At 36.1% G+C, this 21,196-nt stretch overlaps 2 protein-coding genes across 5 annotated transcripts in view; one reads left to right on the top strand and one right to left on the bottom strand.

Moving 5' to 3' along the window:
• fam102bb (family with sequence similarity 102 member Bb) overlaps positions 1 to 13,798 on the top strand; it is a 22,465-nt gene extending 8,667 nt beyond the window's left edge. For both annotated transcript variants that reach the window (XM_016663413.1, XM_007576887.2), the window contains exons 5-12: positions 125 to 241; positions 361 to 407; positions 1,786 to 1,880; positions 5,736 to 5,837; positions 7,273 to 7,501; positions 10,052 to 10,188; positions 10,529 to 10,598; positions 11,758 to 13,798. In XM_016663413.1, the coding sequence (XP_016518899.1) occupies positions 125 to 241; positions 361 to 407; positions 1,786 to 1,880; positions 5,736 to 5,837; positions 7,273 to 7,501; positions 10,052 to 10,188; positions 10,529 to 10,598; positions 11,758 to 11,800 (840 nt within the window). In that variant the 3' untranslated portion in view covers positions 11,801 to 13,798. The remainder of the gene's footprint in view (positions 1 to 124; positions 242 to 360; positions 408 to 1,785; positions 1,881 to 5,735; positions 5,838 to 7,272; positions 7,502 to 10,051; positions 10,189 to 10,528; positions 10,599 to 11,757) is intronic.
• henmt1 (HEN methyltransferase 1) lies at positions 2,116 to 21,196 on the bottom strand. 3 transcript variants are annotated; one of them, XR_001659396.1, is made up of 10 exons: positions 19,441 to 19,580; positions 19,127 to 19,239; positions 18,069 to 18,203; positions 17,796 to 17,978; positions 16,857 to 17,025; positions 16,101 to 16,272; positions 15,936 to 16,029; positions 15,587 to 15,744; positions 14,354 to 14,520; positions 2,116 to 2,447 (listed from the first exon to the last, which is right to left on the bottom strand). XR_001659396.1 is itself a non-coding variant. In XM_007576890.2 (9 exons), coding segments are annotated over exons 2-9 (1,020 nt in total). In that variant the 5' UTR covers positions 19,129 to 19,239; positions 21,122 to 21,196; the 3' UTR covers positions 12,925 to 14,413. The 3 variants fall into 3 exon arrangements, 2 of the variants coding, with proteins under 2 accessions (XP_007576952.1, XP_007576950.1); XM_007576890.2 differs by lacking the exons at positions 2,116 to 2,447; positions 19,441 to 19,580 and adding an exon at positions 21,122 to 21,196 and having other exon boundaries at positions 12,925 to 14,520; XM_007576888.2 differs by lacking the exon at positions 2,116 to 2,447 and having other exon boundaries at positions 12,925 to 14,520.

The raw sequence follows: 21,196 nt of genomic DNA, 5'->3' as shown, positions 1-21,196 counted from the left end.
TATTTTATTCCTTTGTTCTCATGTTCCTGCATGTCCTATCTTTGTATCTTAAGGTCACATTACTGATTTTCTGCAGACAGGAAGTGAAAAAAAGGTTCACCTTGTTTTGTTTTTGCTCCTTCAGCTCGGTTTTGCAGATCTGAATTTAGCAGAGTTTGCCGGCTCAGGAAACACAACTCGGAGGTGTCTGCTGGAAGGCTATGATACCAAAAATACCCGGCAGGATAACTCCATTCTCAAGGTAACATCTGTGTGCCCACAGCAGACAGCTTGGTTTATTCCTGGATGAGAGGAATAAGTTTTATACTTTAAATGCAGATTTAATGAAGTAAAACCCATTTACCGTTTCATTCTCCATAGGTTATCATCGGTACGCAGCTCATGTCAGGGGATCCCTGTTTCAAAACGTAAGTTTGAAGAACATGTTTCTACTTGTGGACTTTAATAAAGGTAGCAGCTATTTCTGTGTTCACACAGCAGCAAATGCAACCAAAATCCAACTATTTAAGGCCAAATTCCAAATTTCTCACCCAAAAAAGTCTGATTTGTTTTTCCCTCCTGACATGTTGCTAATTCTGCACCAGAAGACGCCAGACGCTGTAAATCTGAATGTAAACGGCTGAAAATAATAATTATGAAGGAAGTAAAGTGAACCTCACCGCTCTTGGTTCCGACTTTTCTGCAGAAGTGATAATCGATGCTCCACTAGAGCCATTTCTACTGGTTGTGCTCTCGTTTTGTCTTATGATCCGATTAAAAAAAAAAATTAGATGGAAGTTGAGACTGGTTTCACCCAAACTCACGTTGGCCGCAGATCTGTTGTCATAATTCTGATTATTGGGGATAATCACTTCCATTTTTCTGCTTCATGGTGACACAGGTATCGCAGTCACTGAACCCAACAGAAACGTCTCACTGATTCCTTTATTTATTTTGTAAATCACTCCAGGGTCATTTGATGATCTTCACATTGCAGCCTGATCTGCTCTGGACATGTTCAGAAAAATAACAATATGTATTAAATTTTAATACATTTTTAACAATTGAGGCTTTTAACATAATAGTGACTGAAAATGAGTGAAAATAAACAGAGCCAAACAATAAATGATTCATGAAAATAATTTGTTATATTTCTAACTTCTAAAGGCCAATTTAAAAAAAAAAATTCAGGATGTCCGCACATCCTTAAAAAGCCTTAAATTGGTGAACCTAAATTAAGGCCTTAAATGTCTTTCTTTTTTTTTTATGTAAATTGGTCTTATTAATCACAGATCTTAGATTTTGCAGTGGCTGGACTATTCAGTCCTGTATTTTTTTTCCTTCCTTGTTGGACTAAGTTTGAGGAAGAAGCAGACATCTTCAGTGCGGTTGCTAACTAGAAGCTAATATGCCCTTGCTAGCTCGCTAGCTTTTTTTGCGACTATCATGGCTAATTGCAAATGTATCACCAAAGTTTGGTTTTGCCACTGGCTCACTTCAATAATCCCCTATATTTATAGTTTTTTGGTCTTAAATTTAAATCAAGCGGGCATTAAAAAGTCTTAAATTGAAATCTGTAAAAACTGTTTATTTAATTTCACATTTTTTATACCAAAAACTGAAGCTGGCATTCAGAAAGAAAAGTTTCTTTACCTATAGGTAAGAAACATTTTTCCCCAATTTGAATTTAATGCTTGAGTTTAAATCAGCAACGCCTTGTCTTTACTTTGGTTTCTTTCCTTGTAATAAAGGCCTCATTGAAATACTGAGGAGGAAATAAAGCCACATTGTGTTTCTGCTGTCCAGGCCTCCATCCACAGCCACGGTGATTGGGATCCAGAGTGATGGAGAGAGCCTGCTGGAGGAAAGGAGGGGCGGAGACTCACAGAAAGGCTTTTCTGGTGAGACGAATCACGCCATCACTCTTCACTTTCTCTCTTTTTTCTGTTTGTTGAAACATCGGCAGGCATCTTTTAAAGTCCGCTGCAAACAACCGTAAACTCTAACTACCTTCACTGACACCTCTCTCAATAACCAGAGACTGCCTGTGTGTAATTTTTAAATAATAAATTAATATCTGAAAATGGAAAGGGCACAACTGAAAACCCACCAAGACATCACATCTAAAATTTAAAAACAATTAGAGGAGCAGCCTGGAGGCTTGTTAGAAACTCGATGGCTTTTTTTCTATTACAAATTTGTGCAAAATTTTGTAGATATTCCTCTAATGTAAAAATAAAATAAAATTGCAATTGCAGTTTGTCCATAAAATAGAAAGCACAATTAAAATCACATTACATAAGAAACATAGCAAAAGTTAATAAGTTTGCTGACGTAAACGTGCAGCGCCATCGTCCTCCTACCACTTCCTGTCGTCTTCTTCGTCGTTTCCGCCAGTAGCAACATCCAGTTGTTGGTCATATGACTCGTGTGACATGAAAAAAAGTGTTCCCTTCGCAGTTTTGATGCTGCCGAAAAACACTTGGAAAACTTTTATTTTTTCTAAATTGATCATGTGCACAGAAACATAAACTTACTTTCCATTTTGTATATTTGTTAAAAAACTTCTAAAACTGCATCTTTTTTTAGCTTTGTATTGTTCTATCCCATAAAATCCTAGTAAAAGACTAAAGTTTGTGAGAAAATGTATTATTTGAATTATGGCTAAACGATTAATCAGATTAATCATGATTAATTGGTTATTGAAATAATCATCAACTAGTTAAGTAATTGATTAATTGGAGTATACAGACACATAAAAGTCAATTTGCTGAAAAACCAACATATACAGATACTAATCAAGTCAAAATCATACAAAATATATCTACTTTATTTAAGATACAATAAAACCTGCTTGAAAATATGTTCTACCCACAACTCCTGATGTGGACGTAGGATTCACTGAAGGAAGGCTATGCTACTGCATTTAAAGCAGGAACATTTTTATTTTATTTAAAAAGGAATGTATTTATTTGCAATTTTAAATGTTTTTGTAATACTGTGCAAAAAGGCTTAAGTGGTTAAATGAAAAATCTACAGAATTTGCCCATTTTGTTCGATTAATCGTCGCAATAATCGATTACTAAAATAATTGTGAGTTGGAACCCTGATATGAACAGTTTTAAGAGTTTTACTGTGTCACCTCATGCAACACACACATTCGGTCTGATGTAAAGGAGTCTCATTGAGTCATTCAGACTCGAGTCACTTCCTGACTTCCAGGATCTGCTTTTCAGCGTAGCCTACAAAACTGATTCAGTAAATAACGGAGCCGTCTGATCTGATAATCCATGGATTTCCCTGCAGTCATTAGCTGCAGCGCCGAAGCATTTTATCACAGCAGCTGAGCCAAATGGCTCTGAGTTGCAAACCATCTGGTGAGTTAACTCAGCTTCATCGCGCTCTGTTCCTGTAGATTACATTTTCCTAAAGTGATGATGGACAAATCTAGCTGTTTTCGGGTAAACTAAACATTTCTAGAGTTGTTTCATCTTCATTTTGCTTTTAAGCAAATTTTAAAGCAAGAGAAACCCGACTTTGTTCACTCTTGCAGATATAATCCTCACTTTCTCCCACTATAAAATGTTAAAGCTTTATAAACATTCATAAGGCATAAAAATGGTTTTATTTGGGTGTTTCTGTAGCTTTGCTCCTTTTACATCAGAATCTCTTCCCCTTCTGCGTGTCTTCATGGGTGAACACACTGCAGTGTTGAATAGAAGAGCGCTTTCATGTATAATTCAAACAACCTCTTTTAGATTAACTACAATCTGTTCTGACCTGTGGGCTTTCACATGTTTAAAAATAGGACGGTGTTCATGCCTGTTCAGGGGGAAACTGCGTCGGCTTGTGTAAAATGTGGTTCTTTACATCCTTTGTTTTATTATTGTTTCATTATTACACCAATCTGACCAAAACATGGGGTTCCAGTTAAACCCCAGCATCATTTAGAAAACTACATGTTACCATGGAAACTTGGTGACCCCAAGACTGTAAGACTGTAAAATGTCAATTTTTGTTACAAACTGTCATATTATGTTGTTTTTTTTATCTAGGTGGAACCAACATCCCATTAAGGTTAATTCAGCATCACAGTCTGATTTAATTTCAGTCATTTTTGGTATTATTCTTAGATTTCACAGTCGCATTTTTCTTGGACGATAAATTGTCCCAGAAATTATTGTGATAAATGATATTGCCATAATAATGCAAGTACATCCTCCCAAAGATCAATAAACTTTAATTTCCCAAAGAACATTTAGCACTGCAACAGGAAGACGTTTTAATTATCCAAAATAAACAATAAATAAAATGGGTTATGAAGTCACAGCAAAACAACTGCACTTCAAAACATAAATAATAATGTTTTGCCAGCAAGTAAGTCAGTTTGGCAGTTTTGCTTAACTGGCAAAACTGCCAGTTAGGATTTGTGTAACAAAAAAGTGCAAACTAACCACTTTATACTTTGTCCAGTGTTTCCAGCGTTCTTCAAAATGGAAACTTTTCAGAAATATCAAAGGGAAGCATCACTTTATTATTATGCAAATTACAAACATGCAAGTGGAGTTTATTGCGCTCCATTTAATTTAATCCAATTAATTGATTCATTGCTTATTGTGATATGCTTAATTAGACTAATTCCAGTTGATTAAATTTTGTAAAATGTTAATTTTGTCTTCTAAAATATTAAATTACAAAGGAATGCATTTTTCTTTAATCAGTAAAAAATGAATCGTGAACAGAAAACACTTAAATTTGTGTTTCAAAGCAACTTTGTGGTTTTTCCAGCTCCTCTCTCCTTTGCAGTTACTTTTATTTTCTGTCAAACTTGTAGTCATTATAGATGAGATTTTATTTAGATTTTGTCTGGAAATAAAAGGTTATTCAGACAAACTGAAATTATTTTAATTAGCCTAAAGGACAACTTTTTATCTTCTCTTTACTTACATTCTCAGGGATTTTATCTGGTGCTTCTGGTATTTTATAACACGAACACTAAGATGACATTATGACAATAAAATGGATTCTCTTTGCTTACTCCTGACAAACATGCTTACTGAAGCTGCATTTCCATCAATTGTAGTTACGAAAATAAATTTGCTTAATGGAAAGATGGCAATTATGAAAAAAGTAAAAAGTTTTGGATGAGGTGGTTTTTCGACTGCATCAAATTAGTTTATTTCACAAAACTGATGTGGAAGTAGTTTTTTTGCGTCACACAAGTCATGTAACCGACAACCGGATGTTACTACTGCTGGAAACGACAAAGACAGCAACAGGAAGTAGTGGGAAGAAGATGGTGCGGCATGATTTTTAATTACATGGCGAGAACAAACATTCAGTTTAATTACGTTTCTTATTTAATGGAAACATCAGAACAGCAAAATTTTATTTTTTACGACATTAGTGGAATATCGACAAAGTTTTGCAGACATTTCTAATGGAAATGCTGCTGATGATGGCAATATAAACATGGATCATCCTCCAGCCGAGTGGCCAATAACTTAAAAAAAATGGGCCTCTGTGTCGCATCATATTAATATTTCAGGGTAAAAGGAGTTTTAGGTAACTAAGGAAAATACATTTTATAAGAATATTTATGCTGGTTGTTATAACAGTGTTGCACATTTGCTGTTTCTGTCCAATATTTCTCCACCATTTTGTGGCTCAGAAGCGATTTAATAGCTTCTAAACTCCTGCAGCGAACACTCAGAGGGGTTGAAATGAAATTATCCACTTTGTCCTTCCTTGTCCAGGTGAAAGCCGAGACGGAAAGTGTCCCGTCATGTCAGACGATCTGGGAGGCTGCGGCCACTCTCGGACCTCCAGCTACGCCAGCCAGCAGTCCAAACTCTCAGGTAGATAATCACACACTCTAAAAACCATTTAATAGTTTCTTTTTTTAGCTCCTCTTGTCCAGTAACTCAGGTAAAACTAAAAGTAACCTTTGGTTCGACGAGGAGATAGACGCAGTGAAATCAATTTCCGGGGATGAGCCGCGACTGCTGTTCAAACCTGGAGGCTCCGGTTTCCAGCGCCGGCAGATCAAATGACACTAATAAACGATTAGAGGAAGTGGATAAGCGCAGAGATCGACTGCAGTGCCTCGCTCATGAAGGGTGGAAACGTGTTTTTTTTTCCTGCCTCATGCAACGCGTTATAAGATTTATTCAAACCTCAGATTAGTTTGCAGGAAGTTGTCTGTCTCATGTCTGATGCCCTCAGATGTTTTTTGCTTTTGAAGAGCTTCCTGCAGACATGAAGCTTTGGTTGCAAAAGTGCAAAATAACTGATCATTGATAGGAGGAAAATTTGCTACTTTATGCCACCTCACACTTTGAGCCAAGTCAGAAATTTAGAATTGGAAAAAGTTTAGTAATTCCTACAGAGAACTAGAAAGTGTATTTTCTCTAAAAATGCATTTTTAAATAAAACCAATAACAATAAATCTCAGCTTATTTATACAGCACCAATTTTCAACAAATATCTCAAGGCACTTTACAAGACAAACAGAGTTTAGAAATAGTTCATTTCAACCAGATACGCTGGAACTCAGCAGAGGTTGCTAGGTAACCAGCTGGACTTCGCTGGGGTTGCTAGGTAACGGGTTGTGCATGCTGATTTGTGACGTTACATAATACATAATAGAGATAATCAATCTACACAGCTCAGCTCTTTAAGAAATCTGCCCATTTGTTCTCTCTTGGTGAAAACCTCCTTATCCAATTCCTTAAGACTCCATATGCACCCTGCTTTTAACATAAGACCATGATGGAAACATTTATGGTGCACTTGTAAAGTGAGTCCAAGTTGTGCAACAACAGGGTTATCAAACCTACACATTTTCCTTCCTTTTCCATTAATTCGATTTCCTCTATACAAACACAGAACAGTGGACAAGACGCCTCTCTTAGGAGAAATTGTTAATGACTTCTGTTCTTTTTCCAGACACCAATAAACATTCAAATTCATGAATACTATATTTATCCCAAAGGGAAATTAAATGTAGCTCAGATACTAGATGTATTCATTTATTGCCAAAATAAATGTTTTGGCACTGTATGGTTGTTTTTTTTGTTTTTTGTTTTTTTGCTTTGGCTATTTTTTAGAAGCAGTAGAGACCCAAATGGAAGTATAAAAACATGCAAAATGTGAATTTTGCATAACAGTTTTAATAGTGGCCGCCATTTTTTTGTTGTTGTTGTTTATTGAATTTGCTTAGTATTCATAAACAAAGGGATGAAAATCCCAACGTTTCCACGGTAACCCTTTAGGCTGTGCGTTCGTCCTCAGGCTACAGCACAGGTCACTCCCGCTCGTCCAGCATGTCCGACTTCGGCCACCGGAGAAACCACTCCGTGGGCAGCGCGTCGACGGGAATCGGAAGCATCCCGGAGCCGAGCGAAGAGCGAGAGTCCAAACCCTGTCCGGCTCTGCCGGAGCATCCGGTTCCCACGGCAACCACGGGAAACCCACCGGGCACACCGGTGCGCAGTTCCTCATCCTGCGAGCGACTGAACAGGTCAGTTTCTACTATCAGATTTTTCATTTAACCACTTAAGAGTTTTTATACAAAATAAAAAAAATACATTAAAATATCCAAATAGTTACATTTCTTGTTTAAATAAGAAAATAAACACTGTATTGCCTAATATGCAGTAATATTGCATCCCTTTTAGTAAATTAGAAGCTAAAACCATGAGGCCACTTGACAGGTTTTGGCTAAAGCACCTTTACAGAAAAAGGTGTTTTTATCTTAAATGTAAATATATTTTTGTACAGTTTTGGAATAATTACTGCTCTGTTTTTTTCTTCAGAAAATTACTTTAGTTAATTGATTTCTAAATTAATTGATTTCAATTATCGATTAATCACAATTAATCGTTTCAGCCCTAGTTCAACTACAACATGCACTTAAACTTTAACTGCCAGACTTTTACCACAACCACTCACTTTTATTTATCTGTGTTGTAATTTGTCTCTGCCTTAAGACAAATGGAAACAGCACCATTGATTACACTCTTATTTCATAAATATATATCTTATAAATATACACACAGCTTGAATCACTGGTTGCTGTGAATCCTCAGTGACAATACAACATGAAACCGTGACAGGAAGTGCTGCGTCACACACGCCACAGTCTGGTTTCAGTCGGCTTGTAAAGCCACGTGTCACTTCAAACTTTGGTTCCAGGCGAAAATCTAAGAAATTTAACCTGAAACAGAGATACTTGTGAAGTTACCACATCTGATCTCAGTGTGTTCTTTTGTTTTTATACTTCAAATTAATTTTAAAACCATCTTGCAGAAATATGACCAAAGAAGCTGATTGTTTGTGCCATCTTCCTCAAAAGTTTGTTTCAAGTCAGCCTGACTTCTGTTTATTGTGAGGTGGTTAACACCACAGCCTGCTGTCAGCACTGCATGTCCCAGTTTATCAGCTGGAAACCAGTTACTGCACATTGTAGTGCTTGTAGGGCAAGGTTTCACCAGTTGACTACACACTTTTAATTCAACATTCACAGCCTGTGGAGGTTAAATTTATTTATTTTTTTTTACAGTGCGGTTTCAGCACATTGCAACAACTGAGCGCTCTGCTGTTTGTGCATTCAGGCGTTTCAGAAATGCTTAGATACAGGCTGCAGACACCTGAAGCATGCAGATTAATTTCAGGTTCAAAATAAGGGCTGAAAAATATTCATATTTATTAGACAGATTGACTATAGAGTTTTATTATTTCTGTTTATGTAACAAATATGTCTAAAGAAACCAGAGTGGATTAATTTGTACTTTTTATAAAATACAATATTCTATCAAAGTATAATGAAGTATTGATTCAGTAGGGTCATAAACGTATATATTTTTGTTTAAACACATTGCCTGTTGGTGTCTAAACATCCATTTACATGGATTATTAATTAGCTACTTATGATGTAGCAAACTGAATTTTGAGAAAAGAGAAACTTTTTCTTACAACTATTCCTTTTCATTCAGATCTTATGTCAACATGACATTTATTAAACTAAATGAATAAAATAAATAAAATGATGTCTGAAATCATGGAACAGAGATGCTCCAACCTACTTTTTAAATAAAGTGTGTCCAACACATGGAAAGATTTAATGTACCAATTTGCCCATCTGTCTGTACAACCAGATCTTTTTCTGGTAACATTTTTAAAGCCTGAGTTCAGTTATTGATCAGTTAGTTAATATAAAGTTGACTGATCTTATAAACTCAAATTAATGTTTGCTTATCATTAACTGATAAGCAAACATTTTCTTAAAAACCTGAGTTTTCTCTTGAGGGCTACATTTTTCATAATATGAGAAAACATGACATTTTAACATTATTTTGTGTCAGCTGCGTTAAATAGTGACTGAATAAAAAGAAAATGGTGGTAATCACCTCATTAAGTCCAGACATAAAATATAACGAAACAGGAAGGTTGTCGAGTAGAAAAATTAAAGATGAAACACTTAATTCCCAACTTACAGATATTCAAACAGAAATATCTGTAGTTGCTCTTGGAGGAATATTTAAACTTCGCTCCATAAAGTGAATTATGCCTTAAAAATAAACTGTGGCGTCATGTTTTTTCCACCAGGTTACATTTTTCTGCGTTTCGCCCTCCGCCTTTCTGCCGCGTCATCTTCACTCACAGTAGCCGATCGGTAATTTCCTGAATGAGAAGTTTTTCACGTCGCCATTAAGGTGAAACTTCAGGAGTTGGTCGAGTGTTTATATTTCAAAGCAGAACCGCATAAAGTTCATTTATCATCCCACACCGGACTCTGTTTGGGCCGTTCATATCGGCTCCGCCGCCATCTTTAATTCTAAATCGATGGCTTAAGGATGACCAGCGGCGCCCTCTGCTGGACGGCGGCTCAACTACAACACTAAAAGAAGCTCTATGGACGCGTTTAGTTAATCGATTAGAACTAATTTGAATCTAATAAACTATTATCAATAGTAAATCGTTGCTTGTTTTTATCATTACTTGATAGAATGAAATAATGGCCAGTTTGTGTCAAAATAAACGTATTTACTTCTGTCCTCTTTCTGTTTAGACATCCAATAAAACAGGACTCCATGGAGTCTCAGCTGAAGAGAATGGACGACACTCGGGTGGACGCTGATGATGTTGTGGAAAAGATTTTACAAAGTCAAGATTTCACACCGAGCTTACTGGACTCCAGTGCTGAAGGTGAGAAAACTGGCCTAATCTAATCAACACAAATCTTTCAGCCACATGTTGCTATAAGAATGAATAACGATAATTTCAAGAGATGCACGGCTAGTTTGCATAACAATGAATTAGCCGGTAGTCTTCTGTTACGCTGTGAGTCAGTTTGTGTGAGCTTTTAGGACAGCATTGTGTTTCTTTCCAAGGTCTCATTCAGCTCAAAGCTAAGAAAAGAGAGCCGCTGTCAATACATGATTATTTTTAGATTGCCTAGCAACTGGCTGCTCCTCATGACTAGAATTATACAGGAGGCAGTGTGCGCCTCCTGCAATGACTGGTACCACAACTGTGTCTGCTTCAGAGGAAGGCTTGCGTCTGTTTGTTGGGCCGGGAGGAAGCACAGCCCTGGGAAGCCATCATCTGCCCACCAGGTGAGCTCTGGAGACTCAGATTTGCATTACTGTATATGAATTGCTAATAATCTAAAGTAGACTTGTGTCCTTGGGCGGGTAATTATAACTTAGTAAACCTCATGTTAGTGCCATTGACACAAAACATGATAACTCAGGTTTTATTCACAGTTTAGTCTGCTTTAATTGATCTCTAGTTTGTTTGCTTTGAAAATCCGGTTGGTTTGGGGAATGCATAAATGAACCAAGAAAAGTGAACTCTGATTCTGGTTCTGGTCTCGATTTGGTTGAAGAGAACTCTGGTGCGGTTCGAAGTCCGACGTGAGGATGTTTTCACACCCGATAGTCTGGTAGACTCAGTTTGATTCGAGACCAAAATTGTAACATTTGTTGCATTTTCAGCTGCACTCAGTCAAAGCAACCAAATTAATTGAAAAACCTGTTCCCCTTCTCACCTCTGGGGGCGCTGCACCAAGAACTACTGAAGGAGACAACATGAGGACCTTTGAAGAAGACACTGAGCACAACTTTAAACAAAACTAAAGTAATGTCAGAAGGGTTTTTATTTGCCGTTGGTAAAAGACTACAAGCCATTTCTTGCTAGCTAGAGACTATCATGTTTGCTTTGGTTGTTTTTACCCAGAATGCCCTGCTCTGTAGTCCGCTTCTTGCTTTTTTGGTCCGTTTACACATTCACACCTCCCAAACAAACTGGACTTTCTAGACAAAAGAAATAGTTTGATTAAACCGGATTAAATAGGGCTGGTATGAATGAACCGGAGACCGGTCCAAAAGGAGGACATAGACTATTATGCTGGGCATTATGGGTAAATTCAGCAAACAAAATCACTCAAGTCTATCGCTCGCGGGAAGAATGACTTGTAGTCTTTTACAAACGACAAAAGAGAAATCCTATAACCGCTAAAATCTGACGCCGCTCCATTTTTGTTTACGTTTCCTGAAGAACGAAGTTGTGCTCAGTGTCCCCTTCAGAGGTTTTGTGTTGCTTCCTTCAGTGGATCTTGGCCTTTGAAGAGTTTTAAATACATTTTATTAGTCGGTTTTCTAATATTTTTTGGTCACGCGATATATTCTAAGCGTAACAAGGCTACTTTTAGACATTGCTAGCAAAAAATAAATAAATTGTGATGGTTTAATTTAATCTTTCTTCCGTCGTCAGGGTTGGCGCCGGAGCGTACGAACAGGTGGTGATCAAGCGCTAGATGATGGGATGACCCTGATCACACTTTAAACAAATGGTTTGGGTTTGTTTCTCAGTTCCCACAGCAAACACAACACCCCTTGTTATCAGCACTGTGTCATGCCTAATCACTGATTTCTGTCATAACCATAGCGCCCCCTTGTGTTCATTTAAGCCACTGTAATTCCCCAGATACATTCAGGAGAAAAGTGGTAAGATATCATCTCAGATAAATGGAGAACTTAAATAGTTGCTTATCAAATCACTCCAGGAAACTGATATATCATATTTCAGTTGAATGTTTTCACTCAGTTTGGGTGTTAGCAGATCTACATGTTTATGCATTTTTTTATTACGTCAATGAGAGGAGATTAATTTCTCTTTGAGCACCTTTAAAGTGAAACGTGTTTTCGATACATTCCTTTAGTCTGCTTGCTTTGGATGATAGGACTTTATCTGGAAGATTTGCCTGCAAGCAGCAGAAGAGCTGCACTGATAACTGTGTTTTCAAGGTGAAAATATTTTACTACAGAAACATAAGAAGTAAGCTATTTTATGTGTGAATGCAGACAATGAGTGGGTGACAATGTGTGAGACTCCTGTGTTGAATGAATGAAGGGATTTTATGTAATTCAGTGTTGAGACTGTCAAACACAAAAGAGCAAAACTTGATTTGTTTACCAAAACTGCATTTTTTAACTAGATTTTTAGCCATTATTTTTTCCTCCTAATCCATCCAGAAATTGAACAACCAAATTTATTTTAAATTTAGCAACTTATTAATAAAAATGTTCCCACTTTGCATAATTAAATGAAACTGTAGGTAAAAATGTGAGGATTAATAGCTTGAATTAATGTGCATTTTTGCTTAAAAGCTGTGCTGCATCGATCCACAATGACCTGCAGGTCAGGGAAATTACAAAAAAAAAAGGAAAAACGAATGAAAGTGAAAAAATCAAATGAAACGGCAAAAATCTAGTAAAGTGATCCACTGCCAAGAAGAAAACGCTCAACGGTCAGATGCATTTATGAGCAAACAGCAGCAATTTACATTTAAGTAATCTCATTTAAGATTCACTAATGTGGAAGAGAATCAAGGCCAGTGAAAAAAATAAAATAAAATTCTGACTTTAAACTCAGAATTTTGACTTTTTAGAGAAAAAGTCAAAATTCTGAGATTCAAATCAAAATTCTGAGGAAAATAAATCAGAATTCTGAGATCTAAGTCAGAATTCTTAGAAAAAGAGTCAATTCTGAAGTTGAAGTCTGAATTTTGAGATTAAATTCAGAACTTTTAGGGGGAAGAGTCTAAATTTTGGGGGAAAAGTCTAATTTGGTTTGTTTTTTTTCTAGTGGCCCCATTTGTCTTCCGTACTTCTCACACATGTTGATATTTAAATAAATCGTTCTCACAATCATTGTGAAAAAAGCCGACATGACCGTTTTCCAGCAGCCAGGAACTGAGACCCTCAGCAAGCAGGGTTAGCCATAAAAATGTAATTATTAAATCAACCTGGCTGTATCCAAGAATACGCAGGGAAAGTTGAGTGGAAGGAAAACCTATGGTAGAAAACTGCACTAATGAATGAATCTGTGTTGAATTCCTCTTATTGTATGAAGACTGTTCATATCCTGTTAGGGTTCAAAGTTCATGACGGCGTATCAACAGCTCAACCGTCTAGAAAATGGGCTCTGCAGAAACTTTAAGCTTTGTTTTTCATCAGAAGTGACTGCAAATCGTAGAATAAATGTTAAACTCATTACAGCCATCTCTGCACAAACCTTTGGTGTTTTAAATAGGCCATTTTGTGACATGCATGGTTATAATCTTCTCAGCTTTGTGGAAGTTTCCGTCAAAGCCAGGCGCATTTTATCCTCCTCATTTCTTATTGTGCCATCCATTTTCACTTCGAAGGAATAATTGTTCACTTGTTCATCATCCAAAATGTAATTTTGTTCTCATAAAATGTTGTATGAAGCAATTCATCATTTTTAGTTGTTTTTGATTTGAAGATTTCTGAAAAAAAGAGATACTATTGTTTTTGTTTTCTAATCTTTGTTGCCAATGTGACATTTTTAATAAATGTTGTCTGAAAATAAAGTGTCTTTTTAATGAGCAATTGTTTGAGTAAATGTTTGAACTCTGGCTGCCAGATGTCTTATCGTCTGAAGGTGATTTTTTTGTCTTTTTGTTCGGAACAAAACGCGTTTACCTGTGTGGCGCAGGTGTGTTCATCTCGGTACCTAACATGTTCCAAACATGGTGCTTTTCTCTTCTGTGAAGCTGTTGTCTAATTATAACTGTAAACTAATCTATTGTAAAGTGCCGTTCTGACGCGTTGAGTGTTCTCTGTTACGGATCTGTTTTTCTGGACAAACTGCTTCCCTAATGACTGAACGGCAAAATGTCTCCCCAGCACTGTTGAATAAAACAGTTCAAAATGCCTCCATGCTGCCTCAGTTTTTCCATGAATAATTACGATTCGTTGTTCGGGTTTATTTTCACTTTACGAGCCTTCAGACTAAAAAAAACTAAAAAACTTTTCTCTTTTTTTTTGTTTTTTCAAACATTCACCTTAGGGTAGATTAATTTACATTCTCAACTGTTCCTGACAACAAAACTGATTTCTCCAAGTCAAATATTCGCTTCCCAGTCTTCCTCTGGTTCAATTTGATGGGAGCACTGGACAGCTGACGCATCTTCTTCATCCTCCTCTTCATCACTGTCAGTCTGCTCTGGTTCTGAAAAACAACAAAATCCAATCAGGAGGATCTGAGTACAAGCAGAAGAAAATAAATGAAAAGCATTTGCATGTTTTGGAGCTGGAACATCAAAACTTTAGGCAGTTCTGACATCTGCTGGACAAACTGCAGATTACAAACATTTTTATAAATTCAAAGCATCAGAAAAATAAAATTAAATGTCAGAAACAGAAAGTTAAACTTTACAGGTTTAACATTCATTCATTTTAATTAATTAATTATATATCTTAAGGTGTAAAAAAAAAATTAACGCAATCGCATTCCTCCATCATCATCTGGAAGCAAAATATAGTACTGGAACGATTAATCGTGATTGATCGATTATTGGAATAATTGCCAGCTAATTCAGTAATCAATTAGTCATCAACTGCATTATGCACTCAAAAATATAACAGAATGACATAGCAATAATTCAAACCAATAATTAAGCCAAAACTGTACAAAAAATACACACAATGTGAACTTAAAATAAAAATAAAAAAAATCACATTTGTTTGTAAATATGTTAATTCAAAACTCCTCAAGTGGCAGTTTTAGCTTCACCGGATTCAAATTATGTTTAAAAAAAAAAGCTCCAGTTAAGCATAATTTAATATCCAATTATTAATCGGTTAAAGCAAAAATTAATCAATCCACAAACGATTAATCGTACACAAAAGGAATACCACGTTGCATTTTAGGCAATAAAATGTCTATTTTCTTACTTTGAGAGGAACTGAATTATTTGTTTGTGTCTTCAATCATTTTGAATATTATTTAAACAAAGGCTTAAGTGGTTAAATGAGAAATCTGCAGATTGTGCCATTTTTATATACGTTTAATCGATTGAATAATCAATTACTAACAATTGTTAGCTACATGCCTACTAAAATGTTTTTAAAGTAAACATGAGAGAAACTACAAAGGGTCTTAAAATAAGACTTAAAAACAAAAAACCTCAGAAGCAAACATGCCAGGAATGTGGTTTGCATTAATAAAGTTATTTGGACCAGAGATGTCTCGGTACGAATTACACAGCTCAGATTCTGTCGTAACGAGGCGGTACCTTGTTCTTCACATTTTACAAGCAGAGCGGATCCATCCTGGGACAGTTTCACTTGAGGCTGATCCACCAGGAGACGTCTCAGATTTGAAAGATTTCCACTCAGTTCAGCGATTTTCGGACAGAAGGACCAGAGCGCCGCCAGAGGAACAACGGCAAACCTGAAACAAACACAATACTGGATACACGCATTCACACATCCCTATGCATCTAATTGTTATTTTACATATTTGCATATGTTTATTCATATGCCTTGTTTTTGATTTTAGAGAAATCCATGCAACGTTTTGTTCCCAAACTGAACAGAACTGTCAGAATTTAAACATTTCTTCTCTTCCAAACAGAAACAAACCTGTTTAAGGTCCCGGACTCTTCTTGGTCTTTTGTCCAAAGCGACTCGGTACTCTCCTCCCCTTCACCTGGACAATTCAACCTTTCTGTACAGGCTGAATGGAAAAAGATGTTTTATACAAGTTAAAGCAGAGAAATGCAGTTTTAATTCAGCGTCTTCGTCGACCTGATTGTTCCTGTTGTTCAGTCTGACTGTGAGGTAAAACACCATTCGTCCCTCCAGTCGTTTCCTCCATCCACCTGTTCTTCATTTGTTCTGCCCAGTACAGAACCTCGCTCACCAGGACTCTGAGCAAAGTGTTGTTGTCACGCAAAGTGGGGTAATTTACAGAGTACACCTAAAACAGAAAACTATGGGTTAAAGTATCAAAGCCGAGAAGCACAAACACAAACTTTGTATCGCCCTAGTATTTGCCTTTTTAGGGGGATTAAGTACATTTTTGGTCTTTGAAGACTTAATTTTTGGAAAATCTGGATGTCCTTGGGTTTCTGTATTTTAGAGTATGGCTGAAACAATTAATTGGATTAATTGTGATTAATCAATTAATTAAACAATTGTCAACTAATTTAATAATCGTTAACTGACTCTTCAGGCTCAACAAAAGACAATTTGTTGAGAAAAAACCCAACATATTTAGACCAGTAATTAAGCCAAAACTGTACAAAAAATGAATAAATTTAATGTTTAACATAAAGAAAACCTTTTTCTTTGAATATATTTTAACCAAAACTCCTCAAGTGGCAGCTTCAGTTCACCCGGTTCAAATAGACTAAAGGACAGCTGTATCACTGCATGTTTCTCCAGATTAATCAATTACAACATTCGTCAACGATTATTTCAATATTCGATTAATCACGATTAATCGTTTCAGCCCTAAGTGATGCATGTGAGAACCAGTTGTTTATGGAGGAATAGACTCACCAAAGTGTAGGAAAACACTTCCTCCTCATCTCTGTCGGGTAAAACGTTCAAACGTTGAAACACACCAATCTGGGAGCAGAAGCCGACACTTTCCTGCTGCTCCTGAGGCGCTTCTCCAACTCCGGTGAATTCAGCCTCGTAGCCATAATCCAAACACACCTGAAGAGCCCTGCAGGATGCAAAATGGACATTGGAAGGGAGAATCCAAGAGCCAAAATGGTTGTTTGAAAGCCTGAAATGAGTCCATGTTCTCAACTTTTTGACCAGAGTTGCTGTCTTTTTTTGTCATTTTAAAATGCACAACATAGTCAGTTATTTTAATTCATATTCACAATACAAACAGTTCCTCTACTTAAATTTACAAAACAAATTTGCATTTGTTAAATTACTTTCTTTTGAAATAACTGGCTTTAAAGAAAACCCATCATGTTTCTCGATTAATTGGTTTTCTAATGATTAATCAGATAAAGAAAAATGGTTCAACAAATTTTTCATTTAACCACTTGAGCCTTTTTTTTATACAATATCAGAAATATATTAAAATATAAACAAATAATTCAGTTTCCCTTTATAAATAAAAAAGAAACATTTTATTGCCTAAAATGCAGAAATATAGCATTCCTCTAGTGAGTTTGAACCAAGTGAAGCTAAAACATATTCACAAACATTCACAGGTGTTTTCATACTATAATTTACATATTTTTTGTTAATTGTGGCCTAATTACTGCTCTAAATATGTTGGGGGGTTTTCAGCAAATGGCCTTTTTTGAGCGTGTATACTCCAGTTAACGATTAATCGATTACTGAATAAATCGATTAATCACGATTAATCTACTTGAGACATCACTCATGAAACTGACTTTGACTTTAAACTGAACTTTGCATGATGTTTCACTGTATAGTTGTTTTTTTGTGAATAACTGAATCTCTGTACTGCACCAGGATCTGAACTCTGATCGGTTCCACTCAAACTTGTGATCGCTGTGTCTGAAACCAGTCAGTCCAGGTAAAAGTTTGTTGAATTCAGAGTTCGGGGTGCTGACAATGACGCTCGCTGGTCTCATGTATCCAAAAACCACAGAAGAAAAGAGCTCCAAATCAGGAAGAGTGAGATGTTCTATGCTGCAAAAAACACAGACGTAACAAAATAACATGTTTGAAAGCAAAAATGATTATTTAAGAAATAACTTTGTAGCTCTAACAGCCACTTACAGTTCTATGTTGGTCACCAAGTCGAACCCTCGGAGCCGAGCGTCCCGTTGTGTGACTGAACCTTGGTACAGATCTATGTGGAGCTGGTCGTAGGTAGGCTGCAGGTAGTCTGTAGACAGAGGAGCCAATCCTTGCCTGAAGGGACAAACAAGCAACAAATTAATAAATTGAATTGTATAAAGCAAAAGATAAATCTTCTGTTCACCTTCAAAGTAATGGTTTACATAGAGAACTTCCAAATGTTTATTTAAAAAAAATCACTTCACAGCGCAGAAACTGAAGAAGCTGAAGATGGAAATTATGTAAATTCAGAGCTTATTCACTAAACTCGGTGCTACGTCTTAATACAGACCTTGGAAGATGTTACTGAAATCAAATGCACAGCTTTAAACTAATTTAAGGTAAAATAAGGTAATTTTATTTATGTAGCATATTTCAGCAACGAGGCAATTCAAAGTGCTTCAAGTCCAACTTAGTCAGTCATTTCCGTTATGCGAGAGGTAACAGTTATTTATGGTGTCCCACAAGGTTCTGTACTAGGACCAGTTCTTATTCTTTTTTGTTTGTTTTGAAAAATAAATTACACTTATCCAAACAACTGCCACTACATGAATGAGAAATGAATGTGGCAAATCAGTGACTGCATGCAAACAGCCACGTTTTCTCAGATAAGTTAATTTGTAAAATATACCTAACGTGACTACATACAGGATCAACTGAAATAGAGGCATCCGCCTGTATTTCATTTTATTTAACCAGGTAAATTGAATGAAAACAAATTCTAATTTTCAACGGGTTGAATTTATTTTATTATAAAGTGCCTTGAGACAAAATCTCGAGAAACTTTGGCAGGATCTTGCTAAAGTAAGTCAGGATACTTTTTTTTTTTTAGGTTAACTGGTTTCTCTAAATCGCCCTTAGCCGTGACTGTTCATGCTTTGTTGTTAATAATTAGTAAATAAAAATAAATATGTACTTTTTCATTACTCCTGTGGAAAAGTTGTAAGCTAGCGATAAAAAAAATAAATAAATCCTTCCCTTCCCTTTTCGTCACTCACATCTTTTTCTTGATTTTGGCACCATCGATGTCCACCCCGACCAGCAGCTCAATGTTCCGCTGAAACTTGAGCCGTTTCAGGAGGCGACACTCACCGCAGCCCAGGTCAGCTACCTGGTGGAAGAAGACAAACAGGCAACATGACAATAAAGTGACAGAAAACGCTCTCAACAGGTAGAACTGGATAAATTAGACATCGGCGTTCACTGGCTTCGCTACAACGAGGAGTTGGTAGCAAACGTTGGTTAGCTTCGAAGCTAAGACGAAGGAATAGCTGAATTCCTGCTTAATTCGTGTTTGAATTTTAGTAACTACCTTATTAGGTTTGTTTTTTCTGACAAAATCGACGACAAACTGATGTCGTTGGCTGTGAAGTGACGGAGTAAAAATGGGATTCATTTTTCTTCCACTAGTTTTCTGTGACCGTCTGTTAACCTCCTCGGCAGTAGGGGGCGGTGTTTAAATGTCTGTTTGCCGAGTAATGATATATTTGAATATTAGTCAAAAATGTATTTCATTAACCAAATTCACTCAGTCAAACACATTATATAAATTAATCACTGATGTTTTCTAGCCTTAATTTTGATTACACTTTATGAAAACAGGATTGGAATATTAGATCAGACCAATTACTAAAAAATAACAGACATACATACTTAATGAAAAGTATGTTTAATAGATGCTTAAAAGTTATTGTCAGAAGACATTTTTAATCTGGTAAACAAGCAACGTTGCATAATTTACTCAATATTAGGATAGAACATATTTGTCATCAGAGGACTTGTATAGTGAAGTTTTTATCAGTCTTAAACTCATTAAACAATTTTTAATCTTCACCAACTTTGAAATTACTTGGGTTCAGCTGATTTTTGTTGTTGTGAATGAATCACCTATGACATATTTATCAACCCAATTAAACACAACAGATGAGTAATAGAAGATTTTCTCAGAAATTTCAGGCTATTTTTATATTCCTTTATTCCCCATAAAATTAAACTCACCCAAGTTGCAAAACTGTAGGTTGTCCCAAAGTTGCATTCTCAAATGATAGTTAAATTTAGATGTTTTTGATTGTTAATTTGAGACACACGAGTAAATTTAAAACATGTTTTAATGTTATTGGTAGGTTGGCTTTATCCTGAAAACTTTATTTTTTTTCTATTTTAAACAGATAATGTAATATTTGGACTTGATTTTGGATGGACAACTTAATTGTAAGTAGACGCTTTTGTTTCTTTTACAATTTTACTCCCATTTTTAGTATTTAAAATGTTCGGTGTATTTTAATGTGGTCTGTTGTGAGTTACTGTTTTTTTTTTAGTATTAAATAGTAGGCCTATGCATTCTGTACAGATTTGATTTGCACATAATGTTGTTTTAATGGGTGGACATTATGTAAAAGTTACTTTTTGAGCTTTACACCATGTTATAATCCCTCATCAAAAACATACCTGTAGTGTTGCCTTGATTCTTTCATGCATGTTTCAATGAATCTCCGACGTCAGACATTCATAGTTACCGTACTTGATTGTGCAATAAGATGGGACTGTGTTTCTAAAGAATACATAATATTACCCCTTTAATACAAATAAAATTTTAAATAAAAATATTGTAAATAGTGTGTTATGTGTTCCAGCTTTAGGAAACTGCAACTACATTATTGAGCCAAATATAGTCTTTGGTTATATTTAAATACAATGCTGTGTAAATGTTTAGTAAAGTAAGAAAAAATGCTGTAGGCTGTGTTTATTGAGTAAAAAATATTTATTATCAAATGTTAAAGGGGATGTATTATGTAAAACTCACTTTTTTCTACTTCCATTTGGGTTTCGGAGAAGCCCGTGCCGTTACCTAGCAACCCAAGCCGAGCCCGACCCAGCCCGACACCTAGCAACCCAAGCTAAGCTCCAGCACTGTTTGGTCAGGTGGCTTTACTGGTTTGCGCTGTAAAATGACTGTCGGGGAAAAAAATAGAAGCGTTTTCTTGTCAACTTACTGTCCAGAATCCACTTGCTGCATTGTTGTTGGTTCTTCTGGATGCTCTAATTCTGCTTTTTCAAAATGTTTGCGG

This window comes from Poecilia formosa, unplaced genomic scaffold, assembly GCF_000485575.1.
Source record: "Poecilia formosa unplaced genomic scaffold, Poecilia_formosa-5.1.2 Scaffold419, whole genome shotgun sequence".
NCBI classification, from domain to species: Eukaryota; Metazoa; Chordata; class Actinopteri; order Cyprinodontiformes; family Poeciliidae; genus Poecilia; species Poecilia formosa.
The sequence above is the reverse complement of the archived record's forward strand: the minus strand, read 5'-3'. Positions and strand labels throughout refer to the sequence as shown.